Source organism: Pipistrellus kuhlii, unplaced genomic scaffold (genome assembly GCF_014108245.1).
Source record: "Pipistrellus kuhlii isolate mPipKuh1 unplaced genomic scaffold, mPipKuh1.p scaffold_m20_p_5, whole genome shotgun sequence".
NCBI lineage: Eukaryota > Metazoa > Chordata > Mammalia > Chiroptera > Vespertilionidae > Pipistrellus > Pipistrellus kuhlii.
Window position 1 is genome coordinate 12,122,588 of NW_023425551.1, and position 26,738 is coordinate 12,149,325.

General features: G+C 41.6%; 1 protein-coding gene across 7 annotated transcripts in view; it reads left to right on the forward strand.

The window, feature by feature from the left end:
- Nucleotides 1-26,738, forward strand: part of NCOA7 (nuclear receptor coactivator 7) — a 104,200-nt gene that overhangs the window by 7,955 nt on the left and 69,507 nt on the right. For all 7 annotated transcript variants that reach the window (XR_006740101.1, XM_036413817.2, XM_036413819.2 and 4 more), the window contains exon 2: nucleotides 7,949-8,059. Coding sequence is in view for 6 of the 7 variants with exons in the window: in XM_036413817.2 (XP_036269710.1) it covers nucleotides 8,010-8,059 (50 nt within the window). In the remaining variant the exon portion in view is untranslated. The remainder of the gene's footprint in view (nucleotides 1-7,948; nucleotides 8,060-26,738) is intronic.

Sequence of the window (26,738 nt, forward strand, 5' to 3'; positions counted from 1 at the left end):
TAGTGAGATGTAACCACAAGTGGTTGCTTTGGGTGTCACCCCACTTCAAACACCTTTCCTCACAACACTGGCCTGTGTGACCTTGGCCCTCTTCTTTCTCTTACCTCTCTGTGTGGAACACGTTTTATTTGGCATTAATTTTTAAAAAAATATATTTTATTGATTTTGTACAGAGAGGAAGGGAGAGAGATAGAGAGTTAGAAACATCAATGAGAGAGAGTCATCGATCAGCCGCCTCTTGCACACCCCCTACTGGGGATATGCCCGCAACCAAGGTACATGCCCTTGACAGGAATCGAACCCGGGGCCTTTCAGTCCCCAAGCCGACGCTCTATCCATTGAACCAAACCGGTTTCGGCTGGCATTAATTTTTATTATGCTTTTTTTCCCCTGGTTGCTTTATTTATATAAACTTTATCTCCCTTGTTAATAATGGAAGTTTCCTTGGAGAATATTGAGTTTCGGAATGACATCCTAAAGGAAAACTGGCCAGGACTTTTGAATGGTGGGTCGTTGAAGTGAAAATTCTATGCAGTAACGTAGCCTAATGTTAGAGAATGTTATTAGTGGTTCTGATGCTGATATAAGACAAAACTGACCATTCTGGCTTTAACTCGTGGCTCTTTGACCTTGAACACGTTCTTTAACCTTTCTAAACTTCACATTTTTTTTATCTAAAAAGGATCAAGAATATTGACACCTTCATACAGTCATGAAGATTCTTCTGTGTGGAGCAGCACTGACCCAAACATGTGGTGCCTATGGTTAATGTTCAATAAATGTTTCATGTCACTGCTTGTTGTCATAATTATAGTCACTAGAACTGCCCAGCTTGAGTTGGTTCACTATATGATTTTAATGTTTAGGGCAGATTTGAATCTAATGCCACAGGTTTTGTTGAAGGTAGGAATCATTTTCATAAACACTTGAACATTGGGGATGATGGGCATCTCAATGGGTAGGATTCTCTGTTCCATGGATACATTTAGCCGCTGTTACAGCCCTTTTATGGATAAAGACATTTTACAGAATTTCCTTGTCTGTAAAGGGCCGGAGAAATTGAGTAACTTGCCTCTGGCTACGTATCTTGGAAATACTAGTCTGCAATCCGGCCGAGCCTGCCCTGCTGTACAAGTGCAGGGCTGCCTCACCAGCGTGGGTCACAGGGGTCAGTCAGGTGAGCACAGAGCAAATCGAAAATAGGCAGCTTCTCACGTGCAGTGTTTTTAAAACATCAGCCTCAAAGGAAATAAAATATTTCTAATTAAAAAATCATTTAAAGCACATGTGTCAAACACAAGGCCCGTGGGCCAAATCCGTCCCGCCAGGCCTTGCAATGTGGCCCGCACCGCGCTATCATCACTGCACTCCACTGCGTTTCCATCACAATGACAGTTTATGACTGTTCAGTAAACCATTCGGCCCGCGATTTAGGCTGGATTTTAGATTTTGGCCCCTTCTCTGATTGAGTTCGACACCCCTAATTTAAAGTATTAGTTTTCCCATAGAACTGAACTTTCTTCTGGAATAGTTCTCAGTGAGGGCAATAGCCCCCCACCAAGGTGCAGTTGGATTGGCATGATGATTGGGGAGGACTCCTGGCAGTGAAATGGGGGGAAGCAGAGTTGCCAAGTGTCCTGCAATGAAGGGGGGATAGCCTTAGACAAGGGAGAATTATTCCTGTGTTTGGAAATTTTCAATCTTCTATAGGACTTACATGAATATTTAGTGGGACTTATAGAATAAATGAATATTTAGTGGGACAGTCTAAAGAAAAGGAAGATTGCATCTAAATTGCCATGCATAGAAATATCACACTGCTTATTATAGCTCTCGTTTTTATTCTGATGTTCCATGCACACCCCTCTCCCCATTACCCACCCTCTCCTTCTCCTTACTTCTGCTCTTTCATTTTCCTGTACTCCTCTGTATAGTGAAATAGTTCCCTATCTCATTTCTCCTGTAGCTAAACCTGTCCCATGTGAGTAGGTGTAGGCATCCAAGTGTTTCATTATGTCTTCTAATGAACTTGTGCTTGAAAGTTTATAAATTGAAATCCTGTTACAAATTACTTTTTTTTTTTTTTTTTTTTGCCATTACATAGATTATTTTTTTTTAACTTGAGAATTTACATTTTGAAGTACCTGTTACCAGTTGCTTTTCTTTGGGCATTATATTAATTTCATAAAATGAAGTGTATATGTGTGTTATATTATCTATGAACTTCATTTCAATATTACAAAAGGAGTATTACACAGTAGTTACATATTTATTTAGATGAGACGTGTTGATTTTGATAAGGTTGCAAACTGCTGGTCTATAGCAATCTCATGACGGGGTCATTCTGCTTGTGCTCATTCCCTTTTGGTGATTCAGAAGCCACTCTGTGTGGAGGCAGCTGTCTGCATCTGTCTGTAAGACAGTTCTTCCGTACTTGAGCCAAGACCCCTCTCTCTCCATATCAAATGCCTGGTTCTGGGTATAGTCCTTGAAAGTCTATTGTACAAGCCTAAATCCTCTTCCAGATAAGATCCTTAAACTATTTGAAAATAGTTGTCATTTCACCCCAGCTCTTTCTAGAGTAAACCAGATCAGCACTTTGACTAATATACAGTATATAAGTATTTTATTTATTGATTTTTTTTTTTTTAGAGAAGGAGGAGGGTCAAGAGAGAAGAAAGAGAGAGAGAGAAGGAGAGAGAGAGAGAGAGAGAGAGAAACATTGATGTGAGAGAGAAACACATCAATCTGTTGCTTCCTATACACACTCTCCCAGGGATCCAACCTGCAGCCTAGGTCTGTGCCCTGCTTGGAAATTGAACCTGCAACCTTTTGGGTGTTCCAGATGATGCTCCAGCTAACTGAGCCACCCAACCAGGGCCTGCCTTTGTTATTGTAAATGACAGCATGGCTTTGAGAATGGCTGAACACCCATGCTATTTCCTTATGTGTATTTTCTAAAAGGGAATGTCTGCATAGAAAGAAACATTTTGGTCTGTACCTTAAAGGGCCAAACCTAGTGTGACCAAACCTCAAAGTATGTGCTTGTCATTTTTTTTTTTTCCATTTGTATAATAAGAAACATGTTTTGGGGAAAACAGCTGATGGACATCATGAGTATACTGTTTTCCCCCCAGTCTGGACTGGTTATACCCGAATGTGTTAGCTTGAAGCCAGAGGCCCCCTGGATGGTTGGGTAAGACTAGGAAGTCCCCGGTAGCTCTGTGCTTGAATTCCTTCTGCGTAGCACCTGGCCTCAAACAGGGAGCAGTTGGCTGGCCGTCCAGACACGCTCTTACCCGGTAAGTATGGTGGATGTGCCATTTTTATTTGAATAATGAACTAGACTTTGGTTTAAATGGACTGTCCTGATTTAAGATCACAAAAGTAAATATTTAGATAGAAGCGCTTACTCGTAAAATTCTCTTTGGTCTGTAATACACCGTAAATGCAAGATACTCTTGTGATTCAGTGCCTGAGTGAGTCGAGAGTTTATTGATGCGAGGAAAAGTCAACATTAGGTGGAAGAGGGGCTCTTAAGAAGCCCATTAGAACCATTTGCAGTGGGAAATGTTCGCATTAGAGATTGATTTAAGGACCTCTGGTTCTTCAGCGGAGCATGAAGGCTGCCGGGTGGGGCTCTGTGCAGATCATGTTTATAGCATCCTTTGCTGATCTCTTTCTGGTTAATCTGTTGGTGTCTAGAGTTGAATGGGCTGCATCTGTCTTGTTTAAGGCATATACAAATCCCCTGAAATTGAAAATAAATCAACGATGAGCATAGTTTAAATTTATCGAATAGAATATATCAGAGGAAAAGGAAAAAGCTTTGCCAGTTCTAGAGAGATACAGCAGCACCAGATGTCAGCTCTTGGATCATTTAATCATTTTTTCTCTTGTGCATATTTTTGTCAATATTTTTCTCCACTGGAACTAAATATGCATTTCTGGCTCGGCTTGCAGTATAAAAATTTTCCAATTAGATTGTTATGACTTCATTTTTATTCATGAGGGGAAATCTAATAAAGAGAAATCATCGCATATGGTGGTGTGCAGGCGAGGAGCTTTAAAATAAACCACCTGGCCCAGGGCCGCCAGAGAGCTGGCGTTCTGATGCTTTCTGGAGCCCAGGAGAGGCTGGCTTGAGTCTCCATCCCCCGTCCCCAAGTAATTCTGAGTTTGGGAGGAATCCTTGGATTTATATCAGTTTGCCATATCAGTGAGATAAATGAGGTTGCCATATAATTCTCCTTACCCCAAGTCTAGATTAGTTATTTGCATGGCTTTTATTTTTATTGTTATTATTTAATATATTTTATTGATTTTTTACAGAGAGGAAGGGAGAGGAATAGAGAGAAACATTGATGAGAGAGAAACATCCATCAGCTGCCTCCAGCATCCCCCCCCCCCCCCCCCCCCCCACACACACACACACCGGGGATGTGCCTGCAACCAAGGTACATGCCCTTGACCGGAATCCCTGGGACCCTTCAGTCTGCAGGCCGATGCTCTATCCACTGAGCCAAACCGGTTTCAGCACTTGTGTAGTTTTTATGTGGATTTTCTTCTTCATTCTATGTTACCTAGTCCATATAAAGTATAAAGAAACACGCTGGTTTTTGACTTGAAGGAACTTTCGGTTTGTTTGCAGCTGGGTAGGAGGCTAAGTCGGTGGCCTTGTCCGTTGTCACCCAGTGTAATGAAGTACCCCCCAGTAAGAGGCAAGGGGCATGTGAAACAAGCATAATGGAGAGAGGGAAGGGCACACAGTGGTCAGGGAAGGCTTCAGGGCAGAAGCGGGCCTTGTGCTAGATCTGGTCAGAAGGCTGACGGTAGCCAAGTTGCTTCAGAGTTGGGAAAAGAGTAAAAGGTCAAGGTTGCAAGCTGGGTAATTCGTGCAGGCGTGGCTTTCCCCCAGCGGCATGGTCCTGTCGGAGGTCTCAGAGGCCCGCTCCTGCAGTGCCTGCTGCATTTGTCTTCCCTGCAGGATTTATGCTGAGAGCATGGGCGCTGCTGATTCCAGATTCCTTCTCTAGCTCTATCTGCATGCTTTCTGGTTCTGTGGTTACTGACAGGCACTGACGTGTACACCAAACTGGACTTTTGCCCATCCCACTGCTGCTGTTGAACTAAGGAAGCTAGTACCTCTCAGTCTCATTTTAATGGATCCCGAACTCAAAGTGTGGTTGTAAGGATTAAAAGAGGTAACATAGCCGAAACCGGTTTGGCTCAGTGGTAGAGCGTTGGTCTGTGGACTGAAAGATCCCAGGTTCTATTCTGGTCAAGGGCATGTACATTGGTTGTGGGCACATCCCCGGTGGGGGATGTGCAAGAGGCAGCTGGTTGATGTTTCTCTCTCATCGACATTTCTAGCTCTCTATCCCTCTCTCCTCCTCTCTGTAAAAAATCAATAAAAGAAATATATTAAAAGAGATAACGTAGACAATATGTTAAGATATATGACTTCCAGTAGGCAGGCGGCATGACTTGTTTGCTTTTCCTACCTGGTAGCCAGCCATCCTGCTGTCCTTGCCTGAATGTGTCTTGTTCTATTCGCATCCTTACCTGTGCTCAGGTGTGCCCCCTTTTTCTGGAATGCTCTCTTACCTGTTGACGTCGTCACCGCCCTGAAAGATTTATTGTAACATCTCAATCAAAATGGAACTTTGGGTCTTTTGGATTCCCAGTTGTAGTCTTTGGGACGGCTCCCAGTTACTAACCCCACATTTTAGCTGTTGCACAACTCTCATTTCCCCTACAGGTTGGTGAACGTGAGGGTGGGGGCTATGTCTGGGGCGAGGAGATAAAGAGTTCAGGCCGTGTCCCCTGACTGTGTTTCCATACGGGGACTTGTGCATGGTTGTCATGGTTGCAGGATATTCTCATCATCATCTTGCCCCCCCTCCTTAACCACAGCCATATGCTGATAATTTCTAAATCTTTTTCTTTAGCTCTCACCGCATTCTTGTGCTGTAGATGTAATCACACATCTTGTGACTATCTCCAGCTTTCTTCTGTTTATGCTTCCCTGTTTAGCCCCTTCATGGAAATGGTATCGTATCTATGAGATCACAGTCTACGCAGACCCTGAAGCAACAGCTTGAACATTCTTCAGGTCTTCCTTTCCCATGTTGTCTCCATTGAATGAGTCATCAAATCTCAACTATTCTGCCTCCTAAATATGTTTTTGAATTTATTCCTCCTCTTTCTGTATTAAATATTGCTACTTAAATGTGGGCCTTCTCTCTCAAGTAATTTTACTGTAATTTCTTTCTAATAGATCTACTTCACCCTATGCTTCATTCTTTTAAAAAAAATTTTTTAATTGGTTTTGCGAGGGAAAGGAGATGGAGGGAAGGAGAAAGGGAGGGACAGAGGGAGGAAGGGAGAGAGGTGGGGGGGGGGGTGGAGGAGAGACATCCACATGTGAGTGAAACATTGATTGGCTGCCACCTGCACATGCCCCAATCAGGGATCAAACCTACAGCCTATGCATGTGCCATGACTGGGAGTTGAACCAGTGATCTTTTGGTGCATGGGACAGTGCTCACCCAACTGAGCCACACCGTCCAGGACTATGTTGTATTCTTTTAAGTCCATTTTCTACAATCTGCATACATCACTCCCTCATGTAAAACCCCATGGTGACTTCCGTTCATGCTTGGTGTGGTGAAGTGGGTGGGCAGCACATAGCTAGGATGAAGCTCAAGCTTTGTAGTGTGGCCTAAAGAATTCACATTGAATCCTGGCAGAGGAGGGAAATACTGTCCTCTTGCTTTTGTTCAAGCTGGCCCTGCTTCCCTCCACTCTTTAACTAGGACACCCCCACTCATCCTTCAGGTCTTGGTGTGGTGAGAAGTGCATAAGGCTGCGTGTTCTTCCTCTAGGCACTAGTGGCACCTGTGCCTTCTCCTTAGCAGCCCATTGATCCAGAATCCTAGGTGTTTCCCTTGCAAGACAGTGCTTTCCATTAGGGCAAATATCATGTTATCCTTATCGGTGGTCTCTGGTACTTATCCCAGCACCTTTCATGTAATATGTATTGTGCATTGTTTATCGAGTTGAAATGAGCTAGTAAATGATTTGATTGCTCAGCACTCTGCTTTTACTTTGATGCCCCTTGAAGGTGTAAAGACAGATTTAGGGAAGGTTGGTGCTCTGCAGAAAAGTCAGTGAGTCAGGCAGTGAGTAGACACTGGGAGTTTTTGAGCAGAGCTGTGGGGATGACAGTGGTATTTAAAAAAGATTGTTCTGGAGACAACCTTGTATTGCAGGTTGAAAGTGCTCCTGGAAAGCGTAGGTGCAGGGAGAGGGGTGCAGAGGCAGAGGCAGAGGCAGAGGCAGAGGCAGAGAAGCCAGTGGATGAAGCCATTGGGAGCAGCTTCCAGAGGCTTCGCACTTTCATTTCCACGTTTGCTCAAGAGGGATGGCCTCACTGGCATGTTTCCGAAAACAAAATAGAACAGTGATGTGATTTTTATTGTTAAAGAAAGAACATTCTTGTAAAACACCTAGCTGATCCATTTTCCATCTGTATGAGACATAGTCATCATTAATTACGTGAAAGGAGTGATTATGAGTTTAAATTAAAAAATAAAATTAGCTTCTCTCCCAAAGCCTGTGGTTTTCATTTCAGCACATCTTGAAGTAATTGTTAATTATGAGGAAAACACTTCAGTTTCTTTTCCTAGCCGCCTTTTATTTTTTAGTTTTGTTAAAATTAGTCCCCCTTGGGCATTTGTACTTCCTATGACTCATGTGGCTGTGTTGACTGGTAAAGCTTATCTTCCATTGATTGTGGGCCTTGTAGCTCCACTCTGCCGCCTTCTCCTTCTTCTTCTTTTTTTTTTAATCCTTACCTGAGGATATGTTCCCGCTGCCTTATTCTTAATATTGGCCATTGTAAGTGTCTTAATTTATAGTTGTTTTGTTTCTTTTTTTATTACAGGCTTATGACTCATTGATTAAAAAGAACTTCCCCAAATACTTTGCACTTTTAACTTCATATTATGGATACCAAGGAAGAGAAGAAAGAACGGAAACAAAGTTATTTTGCTCGGTAAGCATTTGCTCTGCAAAGTTATATCAGTACTTTAAAAAAAAATTTTTTTTTTTGAGGGGACTTTGTCTGTATTCTTGGCATTTTGTGGCTTCTCATTATTCATAAACAGAGTAGGTAACGTATACTTTGTTTCCTGTTCTGTAGCTTAATTGGTTGAGTTATAACTAAAAATCTATGTCACATTTAAAGTCTTAATTCCTTGGGTGTGGGGTATCGATTACTTAAAAAGTATTTTTGGTCGGGAGCTGAGTGGAAAGGCGAAGGAATTAAGCAATGAGAACTCACAGGCACAGAAACATAAATAATATTTTTGTAGGATGTTGGAATGGATGAAAATTCTATCAATAGTATCCATGTCATTTTTAAACATTTTTTTATTGATTGATTTTAGAGAGGAAAGAAGATATACACACACACACACACACACACACACACACACACATATTTGTTGTTCCACTTATTTATGCATTCATTATTTGATTCTTATATGTGCCCTGACTGAGGATGGGACCCACAACCTTGGTGTATCAGGATGACTCTCTAACCAACTGAGCTACTGGGCCAGGGCCTTTGTGTCCATGTCATTTTTAAGGCTTGAACTCATCCAACATATACACATTTGTTAGTATCTGGGAGAAGTAATCTAGTATATTATCAGTTATTATGTATAGATTTAAACATCTATATGGCAGCCACTCACAAGTCACAATAAAACGAATAAACTAAAACATTTGTAAATCAGATCGTTTTGCTAATTAGAATGTTTTGAAAGTCAGAGTGAGAAGATAAGCTTAAAAGGATCATTACTGTCTCCTAAACTGAAATATTACTTAAGAACTGAATTCAGGCTCACCGCATCCCCAAACCCCAATTTATGCTTATTACAAATGCACTTGCTGCCTGGCAGGTGTGGCTGAGTGGTTTAGCATTGATCCATGCACCTAAAGGTCGCCAGTTCAATTCCCAGTCAGGGCACATGCCTGTGGTGTGGGCTCAATTCCCAGTAGGGGGTGTGCAGGAGCAGCCCATTAATGTTTCTCTCTCATTAGTATTTCTATCTCTCTCTTCCTCTCCCTTACTCTCTCTCTAAAAAAAAAAAAAAAAAAAAAAAAAAAAAAAAAAAAATCAGTAAAGACTTATTAAAAAATACATTTCTTGTTTTCCAAATGTAAGCCTTGGAAACTTAATAGCCAAAGTTATTTGTTGATGTTTTTATCCAGAAATTAAGCTAGGTTTTGGATTATTAATGGAAAAAGGAAGGAAATGAATATTTAAGGAACTGCTTACTGTGTGCCAAGGACTTACACTATTTTTAAAATCTTTATAACAAACTTATATCTTAGGTTTCCCCCCTGTTTCATCAATGAGGTAATTATGAAAGTAAGCATTTTGTCCATTTCATGCCAGGTAAGAGTCTATGTTCAAATATAGGTTTGTTTCCAAAGGGTGTGTTACCGTTAGTAATAGTAAACCATGAATGAGAGGTTTTGGAAAGCAAGAGTTAAAGTACTAATTGTAGTGAATTAAAACGTTTTTCACTATTAGCACTGTAGAAAGTAACAAGATTTTTTGGGCAAGGAAGACATCAGGCATTAAATGATTTCTAATGAAACATTAGAAAGGTAGAACACTGAGAATAAATAAGAACTGGATAGTGATTTTTAAAAAATGCTTTATTTTGAGATAATTATAGATTCAAATGTAGTTGTAAGAAATAATACAGAGGTATCCTATATTTTTCATCCAGTTTTCCACAATGGTAAAACCTTACATGACTACCCTGTAATATCACACCTAGAAAATTGACACTGATACAATTCACTGACCTAATTCAGACTTCACCAGGTTTCATAAGCACTCATTTGTGTTTCTGTGTGGGTTGTTTTTTTTATATATAATATATTTTTATTGATTTCAGAGAGGGAGAGGGAAAGAGATAGAAACATCAATGATGAGAGAATCATTGATCGGCTGCCTCCTGCCCGCCCCACACTGAGAGGATTGAGCCCACAACCCAACCATGTGCTCTGACCTCCTCGTCTATAGATCCATGCTCAACCACTGAGCCATGCTGGCCAGGCCACTAATCTGTTTTCAATTCCTATAATTTGAGACCTAAAAAATATTATTAAATGGGATCATGTAGTATAAAACCTTTTGAGAACTGATTTTTTTCGCCCACTGTAATTCTCTTGCTACCTCAGTTTATTCACTCGCCTGTAACAAACTACCACAGACTGAGTGGCCTTTAAACAACAGAAATTTATTCCTCACACTTCTAGAGGCTGGCTGTCTGAGGTCTGGATCCCAGACGATCAGGTGCTGTGTCTGGTAAGAGCCCACTTCTCAGTTCCTATGGTTACTGGTTGGGAGACCTCCATGTCCCCACCTGGTGCCAGTGGAAGTGGGTTTCTTGCGATGTCATGAGAACAGGGATTTTCTGAGACTCGCACAGGAGAATGAGTGATACTTATTTGTGTGGAATCGGACCTCTGAGTTTCTAAGGTCCCTCTCCCTCCATCCCACCTTGGAAGAAGTCCAGCTGTGTTTTCAGTAGAGCTAGGGTTAAAAGCCACCATCCAGAGCCTCTGTTCCATGTTTGCACAGTCCAGTCCAGCATCCGGCGAGCTTAGCTTGTGTTCCTAGCCTGAGTCCATTGTGTGGGGGTTCCATATGGCCATGGGCTATGCAGCTTCTGGGGCTGCATAGCTAGGAAGGGATCATGGGTGAGTGCAAGGAAGCAGGAGCCAGGCCAGAGGAACAAGAGAGAGAATTGCTTTGGGGATTTTATCCTAAGATTCCATGTGCTTGCAGTGCCTGTACCCCCTCTAGCCAATCCATGGTTCCCCAGGCCAGACTAACAGGCAAGTATCTTCCCTCCATCACCCCGACTTCACTGTGCATGTGTCCTTCTTCCATTTGTCCAGTCCCCTCCCTGAGTGATGTGCAGGGAATGGATCTGTGGTTTCCTGTGGAGATCTGTGGGGAGTGTTAAGTGGCAGCTTCCTGGGAAGGCTGCCTGGGTGACCATGAATGTCTGGCCTTCCTGTGTTTTCTTCCTGTTATTAATGTTAGCTAGCTCATTAGAACAGTGACAGTATAAGGTGGTCCTCTTGTTCTAACCACACACGATGGAAGGGGCAAGGAGCTTTTTCACAAGTGCACTAATCCATTTATGAGGGATCTATCTCCCAGAGGCCCCCACCTCCTAATGCTACCACATTGGGCATTAAGCTTCAACATTTATTAGTTTGTTCCTTTTATGGATTGTGCTTTCGATGCCAAGTCTAGCAACTCTCTGCCCTGCCATAAGTCTTGAAGATTTTTCTTCTTCTTAAAGTATAATTAATACTAATTTTTATTTAAGTTAGTAACCAGCTTGATTTAATTTTTATAGAAGATGTGAATTTATATATATAAATAAATATTTTGCCTATGAGTACCCTAAATAGTGATTTCAAAAGCTATACCGCCTGCCCTGGCCGATGGGCTCAGAGGTTAGATCCTCGGCCTGAATACTGAAGGGTCTTAGGTTCAATTCCCAGTCAAGTGCACGTGCCTGGGTTGCAGGTTCAATCTCGGCTTTGTTGGGGGCACGTGTGGGAGGCAACCAATCAATGTCTCTCTTACATTGAGGTTTCTCTCTCTTATTCTACTCCTCCCTCTTTCCACTCTCTCTAAATATCCTTGGGTGAGGATTACCACCACCACCACCACCACAAAAAAAAGAAAAACCACAAAAAACAAAAGCAAACAAACAAACAAACAAACAAACAAAAAAGCAGAAGTTACAGTGCCTTCTCAGTCTGAATCCAAATTGATTCCAGTAGTAAGGGTGACTGGTAAGCCATGAACAATCTACTCAAAGTTAACCACTTCTTGTTCCTAAGATGTAGAGTTAGGGAAGTCCTTTACACTGAGAATGCAAGGTGATATGAAAAACAGAATAGTGTTTTCAACTCAGAAATGTCTAGTTATTGCTATGTTTGCTTTGATCTCTTGTGAAAACTATTCTAACAATACTTTAAGAAAAGCATGTGAAAAAATGAAGTGTGACCTTAGAAGCATAGAGATAGAACAAGAACAAAAATCAGTGGTGATATTAAGACAGTATGTCAACATGATTATTTACTAGGAATTGAGAGAGAGAAAGACAGACAGACAGACAGACCCATAGTTTAGCCATTATAATGCAAAATTGGTCAACTTATTTAAAATAAAAAGCAAACAACAACAACAACATCAAAGAAAACACCCCTTCATTATCAGAAAAGAGGCAGCCAAAGTTAGAAATCTTTTCAAATACCTTCTGACTAAAACTGTGGCATTCCATCAAATCAGTTACTGATAAGGCCAGTTTCTGACCACGTGGGGCTGATTTCTCTGGAGCTGTGTGCAGAAGGGCAGTCCAAGCAAGATCTCCAGAAAGAATGTCAAGTCAGGCAAAGGGTAGGACCAAACTGATGCAATCACGAGTCTTTGGGAGTGAGTGTGCAGGGAAGATCAAGATCTCTCCTGATTTCTGCCCGCCACCACCCACAGTATTGCTTTTAAACTCTGTTCACTCTCCCTGATCCCTTTTACCTTAAGAGTAATTATGTAGCCTGTTTTCTTTTCTTTCTTTTTTTAAAACTGTTTTTTTTAATTGATTTCAGAGAGGAAGGGAGACAAGAGGAAGGGAGACATAGAAACATCAATGATGGAAGAGAATCGTGGATCTGCTGCCTCCTACATGCCCCCTACTGGGGATTGAGCACACAACCCAGGCTTGTGCCCTGATTGGGAACTGAACCGGGGACCCTTCAGTCCAAAGGCCGATGCTCTATCCACTGAGCCAAACTGGTTAGGGCGAGTAGCCAGTTTTCTTGGTGTACTGTTTTACTGTGTGTTTTCATGAACATCATGTGATTATGTTTGCTAAATAATCCTTTATTTGCCTCCTTTGCTGACATTTCTCTGAATTTAACATCAAAGAAAGAAAAGCTTAGAAGACTCTCTTTTGAAAAATTTGGTTTGAAATTTGCAATTTGAGGATCACTCCACACTTCCTTTCTTACAACTTATGTTGAAATATACTTTTGTAACTCTAAATGCAGAGAGTGAATTAGCATCACTACTAGATAAGTTTAATCTGGATAAACCCTGAGGAGTGTGAGGCTCTCCTGGCCCTCGCCCACCTGGTTTTCAGGGTTCTCAGTGTTGTTTTGTACCGGTTGTTTATTCCAGATCTAACAACTCATGGGACATTTCCCCATGCATTTCCAAAGAATTTGTATGTACAACATTACTATGTCATGTATTTGTGTATCAGTTCCTTGCTACTTGACAGGTCTCGAAACCAAATGAAAAACAGAATTATTAAAGCAAATTATACTCCCCGTCCTACCCTCTGGAGTGATCCTTATTCACTGTGGTCCCTGTGCCCTCTTCTACCCCCTCTTCCACACTCATTTTGACATTATTTGGCTTTGGTAGATTTTAGAACTCATGTAGGGATTTTTCCGTAGGTCCCTTGATGCTCTTTGCATGTGTGTATGGAAATTCTTTAAGAACATAATTTTCAGGATGGAGGATTCATTTAGGATATCAAAAACGTATTTTTAGTGAACCCTGCGTGGTGTCTGCCCCGCGCTGATCAGGTCTGAGAGGGCCTGTGAGTAGAAGGCGAGTGGGTAAAAACCCCCCAGGAGACTGTGTTGTTTGTTCACTTTGGTTCCTCTCCCTGCACTTGCTGGCCCTCCCACTCTTTCTTGGTGATCAGGAAAAGCAGACCTGCCTGGTTCCCATTCTCTTTGCTCACTCGCCCCCTGCAGAGCCAGCTGCAAGCTGCTGCTCTCCTTCCCGCCTCGCCCCCACCCCCAAGGATGCAGAGCACAGAGCACATCTTAGCTCCCAGCCCCACTTCCTGGACATCTCCCACTTCTGTATCCAGCCTTTGCCCTGCCAGTTCATTCCTCAGTTGATGTTTGAAAATCACTGCAATGTGTAATCTTGGCCAAGTGTTCTACACTCCTTCATGCTGTGTTATTCAATGTGGCTAATAATAACCCACTAACAAGAAGTCTTCAAAGAAGGAAGCATCCCGGCCGAATCAGGAGGAGAAGCCCAAGTGGGACACAGCAAAGGGGACCGAACCAGTTCTGTCCCTTGTCCACACTGATAGAGGGTTGACCTCTTCTTCATGGAGGAGGATCTGATATCATTTGACCACTGGACTATTTTTTATTATTCCGTGTACTACCTAGTAAGCTGTGTAGCTCTCTTGTTCAAACAAAAGCAAACCAAGATGGCTGTGAAGACTGGTGTAACATACAGAGTGCCTGGCACAGGGCTTTCACTCCTGTGAAAACAAATCATGACCTTGACGTCTGTGCCTACCTACACCTTCCCCTTCACCCCAAAGAATCCTCATCTTAATACCCCACTCCTGTGAGCGGCTCCCGCTGTTCAGTGAGGGAGGCAGGAGCAATGACAACAATGCCGAGTGGAATCATAGTTTCCCAAAGGCACGTTGTTAGGAGCACAGCTAGGTTCTGGACTCATGAAGTCTAATTGTATAGTCCGAAGGGCTTTCAGAAATCTGAGTCACCTTTAACAGTTGGACCTTAAGCCCCTGAGGGGAAATTGTGCATGTTGTGTTGGCCCAATACCAGGGCACTTTAAATATATGTATCAGTTTCACAACGCTTACTGATTCATATATGTATTCGTGACAGATAAACTGCTAATCAGAGCCTCACCACTGGTGCTGCTTGACATAATCTCATGACTCAGGTAGTTGTTCTAGAATCTAGATATCCTAACCCCTCAGTCCTCAGGTGGCCAGAGACACAGGCTGGTACCTGTAGCCAGGAGCAGCATCTTACTCCAGGGTGTGGTATAAGTTTTGCCTTCTTCTGTGCATGCTTTGATGTGATCAAGTTTGGGAGAAGTGGTCCAAATTATCTTCATACCAGTATGCTCGGATATATTAAAGTTTTCATCTCCAGTTATGTCTTGGCATATTTGGCTCTTTTAGTGCCGACAACGTAACATTAATTTATACCAATGTAAATTAATTTGCAGAAATGCATCCTGTGAAACCTAACTTAATAAACAACCTTTTGTAAAATAATGTGTTTATAACATGAAGATATCCCATATGACGTGTCTTGTCAACTTTAACCGTCCATGACATAGTTGATGTCAGAGTATTAACCCACCGAAGCAGTAAGAAGCATGCAGTCTGTGTACACCACCTGTGTGAGTCAGGGTTTTGATCCACTTTACTCTCTAGGCTTGTGTCTTGTCTAAAAGTACTTGTTGCCTGGCCCGGCCGGCATGGCTCAGTGATTGAGCATCGACCTTCCACCTATGAACCAGAAGGTTGGGGTTTGATTCCCAGTAAGGGCACCTGCTCAGGTTTCAGGCTTGATTTCTAGTAGGGGGCATGCTTGAGGCAGCCGATCAATGATTCTCTCTCATCATTGATGTTTTTATCTCTCCCTCCCTTACTCTCTGAAATCAATAAGATAAATAACAAGACTTGTTGTCTGTAATGGAAATGATTGCACAAACACATTTGGACCGAAAACCTCAGCTTGCCCTCCTGGTCAAGTATAGAGTCAAAGATCAACCAGCCACACCCAGTCACCTGCATTGGTGTGGCTGGTTGATATGCTACGAGGCTGAGGATACAGGGAGTGCTCCCCTTTTCCAGCCTCACAGAGGCAGTCTTTGAACCCTAGGAAGGAGCCATTCTTTGTGGTATGTCTTGCTATTAATATCTTGCTATTCTTTGTGGTATGTCTTGTAATTAGTACACCACATATTCAAGAAGAACCGTAGTATGTCCAAGATTTGAGGATAAATTTTATTATTACCAGTCGTTGGGTTAGATATTTAGTCAGATTGCATGTTTCAACTGAGTCATTACATTAAAAGCGACTAGAACCATTTGAAGTGCTTAACAGTTGTTAACTCTCAATATTTAATTAACAATACGTTATTTTCTCAGTTTCACAATGCCAACTGATTCTGCTAAAACTTAAGAACAGCATTTGTTAGTACTTTACCGTGTGCTTTCACATGCTTTCTGTCCCTTTGTCCCCACGGTGATCTTATGAGTAGATATCAATGCAGATGATGAATAAATAATTCAGGGGGTTAACTAACTTGCCTCAGATCACTTAGCCTTTAAATGGAGGGTCTGAGCCCTAAATCCCAATCCACTTTGTCAGTATCTCTGATTTTTTTTTTCATTCCAGGTCATGTCAGTTTAAATTACATTAAGCATTAATTTTTGCTTAGTCTGAGAAGGGGTGATAGTACATGATGTTAGCATCCGGGTGTGATAAGTAGAAAACATTGAACCTGGGCCTGGAAGTAGAAGGTTTTAGTTGACTTGACTGGAAGCCATGCTTGATTTCGACTTCTGAGAAGCATCCCAGAGGACTCCCGTTGCCACTGGGGACACACGCCTCAGTGGCCGCAGCAAATGCCCAGCACACTTGCCCGTCTCATTGTCCTCACTCTGGTTTGTTTTCATGTTCACAGATGGGCCATCCGGAAGGCGGAGACCCTGTAATAGATAGTTCAGTAACTCCTTCCTGTGCCTTGTTAAATGTGGTTGGCATGTAATGTGTTACTTTTTTTCTCTCTAACTGGCAGACTGAGAATATCTAAAACAGCTTCTTTAATGTAGAATATAAATGGTCTGTGAGCCTTCATGTTTATCACTGCAGACTTTCCAGGATTCAGCAGTATTATTAATCTTAACAAAGATTAAGAATATTTTAAAGCCATTTCCTGTGAAAAAGCTGTTTGTGCCTCATTTGAAAATATTACCAATTAAACTCTTGAGTGAATTATAATGTTGTTAAGGTTGATGTTTCCTATTTTCTTGATTGAGTTCAGATTAGGCAGCCCTTCAGGAAACATTTACATATTGCTTGTCATACGTATCTGGGAAAAACAACCCTGGATAAGTTTGATCTGATAATGTTTTCAGGAAATCATTAACTTTTTTCTACAGATTAAAAAAAAAGGCTTATAAACATTTGCACAGTTTTGTCGAACTCATACTTTTTGCTACACTTTCAATGAACAGGAAGAGTTACTTAATTTAACTCATGCAGAATATTGCTTATCAATCTATAGACTACAAACTCTTTGAAGCATCATAAAATCAATTGAATGGGTAGGAACCAGCACTTTTTTTCAATGGAATGGAACAGAAGAGTTCTGGGTTAAGCTAGACAGATTAGAAAATATCAGAGTGTGCTGTATATAGTCACATGAAATTTCTGTTTTAAATACTTACATTTAAATATGATAAGAAAATGACTCATATTTTCTTATCATATTTAAAGGAGTCTTTGGTGGTTAGTCCACTGGAAGTGAGGTGATTTCTCACTTTAAAATGAAGTTCTTTGAAAATCGTCGCCCTAGTACACGTTAACCAGTGGTTCAAAGATAGCTGTACTTGAAGTACCTCTTAAATAAGTATACTTTCCCCCAGGGCAGGGTATCGGGACCTTATAAAATTAATTTCAAGTGGTAAATCAATGCCAGTGATAAGCATGTGTTCATTTAACCTGAAGTCCTAGGCTGATCTGAATTGTCCCAGAGACATCCAATGAGACTGTCACCTAATAAAAGCACCGGATGGAACTATTGTGGTCACAGAATGTGGGCATACTTTGTTTGGGTGCCTCCTGCAGGTTTCTCTTCTGTAGAACTCCTTCCTAACTGTGGGGCCTGGAGTACAGTCTCCAGTGTCTAAAATGAGAATAATAACGGTGCCTACCTTCTCCGGTTGTTGAGAGGACTGACAATCAGAATACATATAGTCTTTCCAATTGGCACTAATGAAAAACAACTATAAAGAATTCCAATGCAAAAGCAGACTGCCTAAATGAGGAACACAGGAATAAATGAGAAAAAGTAAGAATAAATAGATAGGCATACATTTTATGTAAATTTTCAGGGAGTATATTTTTCCCTTGAAATGCGTCCATAGACATGTTCTAGTCACAAGCCTGCAGTGAAAGACCCAAGACTCCAGACTCCATACACAGAAAGGATCAGAATCCGTGAAAATAAATGATTTAAGCTGTCCTCCTCCTCTTTGAATGTTGTTTCTGACAGTTGAGGAAGGCTTCAGCTGGATTGACTCCTGAATTTGGACTTACATTTGGCATTGTTAGGTTGAGATATTTTTGTTACATGCATTTGAAACCTTTCATTTTGCTGGTACAATGACTCTTCAGCAAGGGAAAACAGTTCTGAACCAGAAAATGCCTTATGCACACATATCATGCTTGTAGTCCAACTGTTGTTGCTTTTAGTAGAAATCCTCCCCCCGAAAATTCAGATCTGAAAACTCCCCCTCTGCCATCATAAGTCAAATGCTAATTGCATATCCTCCCACTTATCTTCCCATTTTAGTCTTCTTAAGCCTCCGTTCAAATATGCCACTTCGGCATCCCAAATTCTTCTCTCAAAGTTAGGGTCCTGCATTTCTACCGCTCTGTCTTGATCTCCTACTCTGACTTTCTGTAACTGTCTTACGCCCCCTCAGAACTTTGCTTTCATTATACAAAGAACTGCTCTTCACTGTCCTGTCCTTATAAACCATGTCAAACCCCTCACTCTGGCAAAGCCATCTTTAATTGTGACACTATCTCCTTGAGGCTTTTCCTATTTCATTTAATCCTTCACATACCCAGTAGCTTCTTCTCTGCATTATTTGATGGTTGTTATTTACTAGTACTAGAGGCACGGGGGTGGGGTGGTGTCCCTCAGCTAGCTTGCACCCTCTCTAATCTGGGACCCCTCAAGGGATGTCCGACTGTCCATTTAGGCCCAATTCCAGTGGGGATCCAAGACTTCTGGCTCCCAACTGCTCGCCTGCCTGCCTTCCTGATTGCCCCTAATAGCTTCTGCCTGCCAGCCTGATCACCCCCTAACCACTCCCCTGCCAGCCTGTTTGCCTCCAACTTCCCTCTTCTGCCAGCCTAGTCACACCTAACTGCCCTCCCCTGAAGGCTTGATCGCCCCCATCTGCCCTCCCTTGCAGGCCTGGTGCCTCTCAACCGCCCTGCCCTGCTTGCCTGATCGCCCACACTTGCCTTCCCTTGCAGGATTGGTCCCTCCCAACTGCCCTCCCCTGCTGGCCATCTTGTGGTAGCCATCTTGTGTCCACATAGGGGCACAATCTTTGACCACATGGGGGCAGCCATCTTGTGTGTTGGAGTGATGGTCATTCTGCATATTACTCTTTTATTAGATAGGATTGTTAGTTCTTTTTTATTGTTCTATTCCTCATAAGGTCTAGCTAGTTTCATGACCTGCAATAACAATCATTTACAATGAGTAGTCCCTTCCATTGTTTGAAAGTTTCCCATGCAACAGAGGCTGATTTGCATATTCATATAATCTCATAATTTCCTCAGGAGGTAGGTAGGTCCTGTTAGCATCTTAACTACAAATAAAGATGCTAAGCCTTATGATGGATGGTAGGGCTTTGTCCAGGGTCGCACACTATGTAGTGCAAGATTCAGGACTCAGCCTCAGTATGCCTGATCTCACAGCCCATGTTCTTAATTATTGTGAATGTTGAGTTGAATTTTATAGAACCTTATTAGTTATCCATACAAGGATAAGTGAGACTCCCTGATCTAAATGATGAAATGTTTTAAAGTACTAAACATATTTTCTGATTTTCAGTGTAAAAGTATTCTAAGGAATGTTAGAATAATCTAGGGAATTGCTGCTCTTTCAAGGAAACTTTGAATGTCTCCACATACCAACAAAAATGTCACCCATCTCCTGAACTTTGTCTATATTTTTGGGATGTGGCAAGAATTCCCCTAAAATTTCCTCCCTAGATTCAGAGTTGGAGGTTCTAACAGCTGAAATTTTCTTAGCTTTGACACTTCTGTCATAAAGGTGATGACCTGGTGCTTGGGCCAAGGGGCATAGTTTCATGCATTTACCGCCCCCCCCCCCCTTTTTTTTCATTTACTATTCCAAATAAAGTTAGCAGAAACAAAATGGTGAATGTCCCATTTTTTTCTGTACTCATTTTATGGTATATGACATCGGGAAGTGTAGCAGCCCTGCCTACTTGTTTAACTTTTGCTTCTTCACACATCAGAATGGGAGTGAGAAGAATAACGGGCCAGGTTGAAGAAGATGGAGCAATACACAGGGTAGTCTGTGGTTACAAATGTGACTCAGTGTCAAATAAAGCTACCGATGTATCAGTGGCCCAGAGCATGAATCTGAGGGGCAAGAAGTAAGATGAGTAAATTGGATTTAGGGCCCTCTGGGTCTCTTTCCAAAGCATGGCAGGATCTAACATCTGCTGAGGCAGAGGGTGGTGGGTAGCAAGGAGGTCTTTCCTCAAGAATTCTGTACAAGTTGTCGAAATTGTTTGGCTCAGTGGATAGAGCATCTGCCTGTGGACTGAAAGGTTCCAGGTTCCATTCCAGTCAAAGGCACGTACCTTGGTTGCAGGCACTTCCCCAGAAGGGGGTATGCAGGAGGCAGCTGATCGATGATTCTCTCTCATCAATGTTTCCAGCCCTCTATCTCTCTCTCTCCCTCTCTTTAAAAAAATCAATAAGATATATTAAAAAAAAAAAGAATTCTGTGCAAGTGAGTTCATGTGAAGAAAAATCAAAGATGACTATGAGGTGGGGATATCATGGACTGAAATGAGAAATACAACTCGATGGTTGTGAGCTAAGAATTGTTTAGGTATGAATGGAGAATATGAAGGAAATTTAAATGTAGACAAACCACAGAAGAAAAATATGGATTACATCAAAACTTTTAAATGGTACTTACATATTTAGAAAACAGTTAAATTAGAGGCCAATTAATCATGCTTTAAATATTAATTTCTATATTAAATAAATGAAACCTAATTGTATTTCTACATCATTCTGTGGCACTTAAAAATCCAGCTTGCATATATATATTTTTTAATAACACATCTGTTGTACAAATCACTGTGTGGGTGATTTGAATTAAGTTATTAATCATTCAATTTGTTTTTTTCTCTGCATGTCAGACTATGTTATTGTTGAGTATGGTACATGTTCTTCACTTTACAACTAGAAGAGCTTTTGGTTTTAGAAGTTGCATAGTTTAAAGCAGATGAAGTTTGATATTTCAGATTAATTTTGTTAGCACAGCAGAAAGCTGAACAGTAATTTGGTTATTTCATTTTCAAAAGGTAATTGAAGCAGATGTTGGTGGTGAGGTCATTGGGAATGGAGCCATCCCCATTTCAGTGGCTGTATTATTATTTTTTTAAATGAAGGGCAGGTATTACCTTTTACTCTACTAAATCAACTGCTTTTACTTAATAATGAAAGAAATTAAACAAATTTTTAACTGCAACTCGGAGCTTATACAATCAGAATTTTGGGGTTTCTTTCTTTTTCTCTTTTAATAAGCTTAGATGTATTTTATTTATTTTTTAAAATATATATATATGTATTTACAGAGAGGAAGGAAGAGGGAGAGAGATCTAGAAACATCGATGAGAGAGAATCATTGACCAGCTGCCTCCTGCATACCCGCCACTGGGGATGTTCCCCAACAAATGTATAATACATGCCTTTGACCAGAATTGAACCTGGGACCTTTCAGTTCGCAAACCGACACTATCCACTGAGCCAAACCGGTTTCGGCAACTTAGATGTATTTTAAATGGGAAAATGAGTTATTTGCATATATATAAATATGTGCAAATATATAATAAATACTCTCGCCTGGTGCACAAATTTGTACATAGGCTGGGCCAGCTGGGGGGAGGGGCCGTGGGTGGTTGGCTGGCTGGCCCCACCCCAGTTGGGGGTGGGACTGGTAGGGGAGGGGCTGTGGGCAGTTGGCCGGCTGACCCTGCCCCCAATTGGGGGAGGGGAGCGACTGGGAGTAGGGCCTGCTGGGAAGAGGGTCTGCGGGCAGTTGTCTGGTTGCCCTGCCCCCTGGTTGAATGCCCAGTTGAACTCACAAACTCCCCATTGAGGGGACAATTTGCATATTAGCCTTTATTATATATGATAATTTTTTTTTTAAAAGAGTGTGGATTTTTAAATAATAAAAATTAGATATACACACATATATCTTTTATCTTTAAGTGCAATTTGTACTTTCTTAACAAATTGTTAAAAACTTAAAATTATAAAATAACTGACTTATATACATAATGTTTACCTTTTCCTATTTCTTTTTAATGCAGAGGAAAACTTACCTCTAATTTTGAATAAATGACCACTTTGGTTTTTGTATTATTTGATGCAAGTAGATATTTAGGATATCTCCAGTTTTTTGGCTTAATCAAATGTGAGACTATTAGAGTCCTATAATGTTTGTCCTTGGATTTGAAGTAAATTACTGTGTTATGGGAATAAACGTATACATTGCTTATATCTCAGACAGACCTTATGGGCCTATACCTGTGAAGCCCGGATGGTAGAGCAGTAAACACTGCAAATACGGGCCTTGCTCTTATGGAGATTACTTTTCACAAAGACATGAAACAAGTAAACACATAAATGCCTATGTCTTTAGAAATTGCGGTGTTTGTTATGAGGGAAAAAATAACAGGATGTTATGAAATAATTGCAAGGGTAGTATCCACTCTAGACAGGAGTGATGTTCAAGGAAAAGCGACACTTAAGCTGATCCTGAGTAGGAGCAGGAGTTTGCCAGATGGCCTATGTGTTGAAGAGAAGGCCTGGGAGAAAGGATAGGCAAGGGCTATTCTAAGCAGGGGAGACATTTAGACAGCAAGATTTTAACGTGGGGGCGGGGTTGGGGAGGAAAGCTGGGCAGGTTCCTGGAGCTGTAAGTAGGCCAGTGTGGCTGGAACAGAGTGCTTTTAGGGAGATAGCACAGAAGGATGGAGAGGTCGGCTGGCGTAGGGCCAGCATGCAGGGCCTTGCTGACCATTATTTAGGAATTTGGATTAAGCAACTAGAACAGCGGTTGTCAAACTGCGGCTCAAGAGCCACGGTTTGCCACTCTGTTAACTAATGTGTTTGCTGACCACTGAACTAGAGGGATGGAGGTCCATTAAATGAAATAGGAAAACTAGAAATTAACAATTTTGAGAAGGAATTTCAGTTTGGATGTGTTGAATTTGAGATGCGGATGAGACGTCCCAGTGGATGTCTGCACAGCTGAGTATGTGGATCTGGAGTGATAACAGCATGGTCTGGGCTGAGATGGAAATTGAAGAGTTGTTGGGCCAGCCAATGGGAATGGTTGAGATCATATAGGGAAAGAGTGTTAACTGAAAAGAGACCAGAACAAAGGAATGGAGCACAGTTGGGCAACTCCAACATTTAATGTTCTAGGAGGATGAAATCCAGAAGTGGTAGACTCACAGCAACCAACAGGAGAGAGCATTTCAAGGAGGAGAGAATGACCAGCCATTTTCATAGCAGTGAGAGGTAAATTAAGACAGAAAAGTATCCATTAAGTGTGACCAGTGGGCATCACTGATAATTGCATAAAAGCTGTTTCAGTGCAGTGGTAGGAGCAGTCAGTTTAATGTAAATGTGAAGTAAAGGAATGGAGACAGAACTTTTGGCAGTTCTTCTGGGAACTTGGCTGTGAAGGGAAGCCAAAACTTAGGGCCATGGTTGGAAGGAGAGGCGGAGGTCAAGGAAGGGTAGGCTTTTAAAGAGGAAGGCAAAAGGGGAGGTATTAGAGCGTGTTTGTTAGCGAATGCAGGTGATCCATCAGAGAAGGGTCCACGGAGAGGTCAGCTTGAAGACTGACCCTTATAAAAAGTCAAGAGGACATCAACAAGGTGATAAAGCAGAAGATAGAGATGAAGCACTCTGTCCACCCAGGGCCTAGAACACATTATAAAATGTTACTTGTGTATATTTATGGCACCATATTATCTATTAAAATTTTTTTTATTAATTTCTCAGATGAGGAAAGAGGGAGAGAAAAATAGAAACATCAATGATGAGAGAGAATCATTGGATCGGTTGCCTACAACCCAGGCATTTGCCCTGACTGGGAATCAAACTGTGACCTCCTGGTTCCTAGGTCAGTGCTCAACCAGTGAGCCACACTGGTGGAGCTATTCTCTTTTTATGATTACTTACTCTGTGCCAGGTGCTTTATAAATTTGACCTCATTTTTTCCTCAGAACAATCCATAAGGTAGGTGGTGGTATCTTCCTCATTTTGACAGGCAAGAAAAAAACACACACACACACACACAAAAACAGGGTTTGAGTTATTTAATAACTTCTCAAGTTACACAGCTGGCAAGTAATGATGTCAGGATTTCTTCCTATTTGTGGCTAACTCCAAAGCTTTTATTCTAAACTACCTCCATAGTATCCTCCAAAGATATATCAAGTTAATAGAATAAATCGGCTCCATTGTAGAAATTTCTAGTTTTACTGTCTTCAATGAGAACTAGAAATTTTGAATAAAAATTTTATAACCATTAGTAAAAAAATTATTATAATGTGGCCTCTCTGTAATATGTATCCAATGGTAGTTGGAGAATTTCCAGTTGTTTTTTACCGAGTAGAACTTTTGCATGTTGTTTTAAGAAACAGATGTACAGTGCTAAGAATTAGAGTACCTTGTTGGTATTAACTGTTTTCCTTACTGATATGAACTTTTAAATTAAACTGTAAGTGACTGGATTTTTTTAGATCTAACTAACATATAACATTATATTTCAACATAATGATTTATGTCTATATTATGAACTGATCAATGACTTGCTAGCTGTTTTAACAAATTACTTGAACCCGAACGGGGCGTGGGAAACTGGCTTATAGCCAGTTGGTCAGAAGAACAGTTAGCAACCTAGACTTGCAGTCGGCATTCGTTGGAAACTCTTGTCGATAGGCAGTCAACCAGAGGGCTTGCTTTTGGCTCTGAGGTGTTATTTGGAGGAGTGGGGAGGGGGGCAAAATTGTAGGGGAAAAAACTCCAAAGAGTAGGCATTGCACTAAGAATGGACTTGGGGTTCATATATCAACTCCATCTCTCGACTCTGTTTCCCCTTCATTCTCAGGCCCCATAGCTAGTTCTTAGGGTGGCTCTAAACTAGGGGTGTCGAACTCAATCAGAGAAGGGGCCAAAATCTAAAATCCAGCCTAAATCGCGGGCCGAATGGTTTACTGAACAGTCATAAACTGTCATTGTGATGGAAACGCAGCGGAGTGCAGTGATGACAGCGCGGTGCGGGCCACATTGCAAGGCCTGGCGGGACAGATTTGGCCCGCGGGCCTTGTGTTTGACACATGTGCTCTAGACCTTATTGTGTGGAGACAGGAAGATGGGTGCAGCCTCAGCCTCATGCTTTCCTGGGTAGGAAAGACCAAGTGTTATCTGGTAGCTCATTCAGTCCACCTCACAGGCGCCCTCATCAGACTAGTGTGAAAACTCTGATTTGGAAAAAGGAGCTTCAAGAAGCACACCCTGGAAAGTGGTCAGCTGCACTTACCAGATATGGCTGACCCAGACTGGCAAGGTTTCCCTCTCTGACTATGGGGTGTTTCCCTGATCAGCTTTGTGGCCGCCACCAGTACTGCTCAGAGTGCCTTGCTCTTGTCCATTGTCCGGGCAACATTGAGGAGGAGCCCTTCTGGGTGCTGACTTTGCTAGCAGCCCATTTTCTGATGGTGTAGATTTGGGGACCTAGTGGTGATGTTTGGAATTGAGCGATTAAAAGTATATCTTATTTGACAAATCAGAGGGTTCTCTGGCAATACAATCCCACTTTAAAATTTTGCAGACTGTCATTCTGTTTTCATTGGCCAAACACCATGGGCTAGTTAGCAAGAACAGATTTGACTGAGTCATGCTCTTTGGATGGAGATAGAATTTGGCTTGGAAACTTTGGTCTCTCAGCAGTGAACTGGTGCTCAGCCCATCCCCTGGCCTTCTGAGTAGCACTCCCCTCTGAGTCTCTGCATCAGGGCAGTAAAAACTAGTGCAGTGAGATGGGGAGACACTATTTATTTATTTCTTAGGAGCCCTGGATTATATTGGCATCAGTACAGTGGTGCCATTATTCTGTGAGTCTGGCAGGAGGAATAACTGGAGGTGTTTTTTTTTTTTTGTTTGTTTGTTTTTTGTCTTTGTTTTTGTTTTTTTGGGGGGAAGAAGGTCTGAAGAAGATCAGGACTTCATGATCCTCATCTGTGTACAGTGAAGTTCCAAACTTTCCCTGAACTGCTTTAGTTTTGGGCAAATACTTTGGCTTTTCCACCTCTGTAAGACTCCAGGTCACCAGACTCTCAGCTGTGGTGAGCCACAAACAAAGGTTCTCTCCCAGCAGAGCCTGTCTAATATTTTTTGTAAGACCTTACAGAAGGCTAAAAAAAAGTGTTTTAGGATTTCCAGAATTCCGCCAAATTCTCTTAAGTCCCCTGAAAATACAGTACTGATACACACATGATCTAGTTTTCAGATAAGTATCATCCATTTTATTGTCACATGGTAACGATGGCTAACTTTCCAATCCCCAGTTCAGCCAGTTCTCATGTTGTGGTCATGCACATATATATATTCCCATAATAGGCAGGGCTCTCTTCCCACTTTGGGGTGGGGGGGAGACAAGTAACAGAAAACAGATAAAACTAGCTTAGGGGGAAAGTTGAGTTTGGGATTTATTGGAACACATAAGTTAGAAG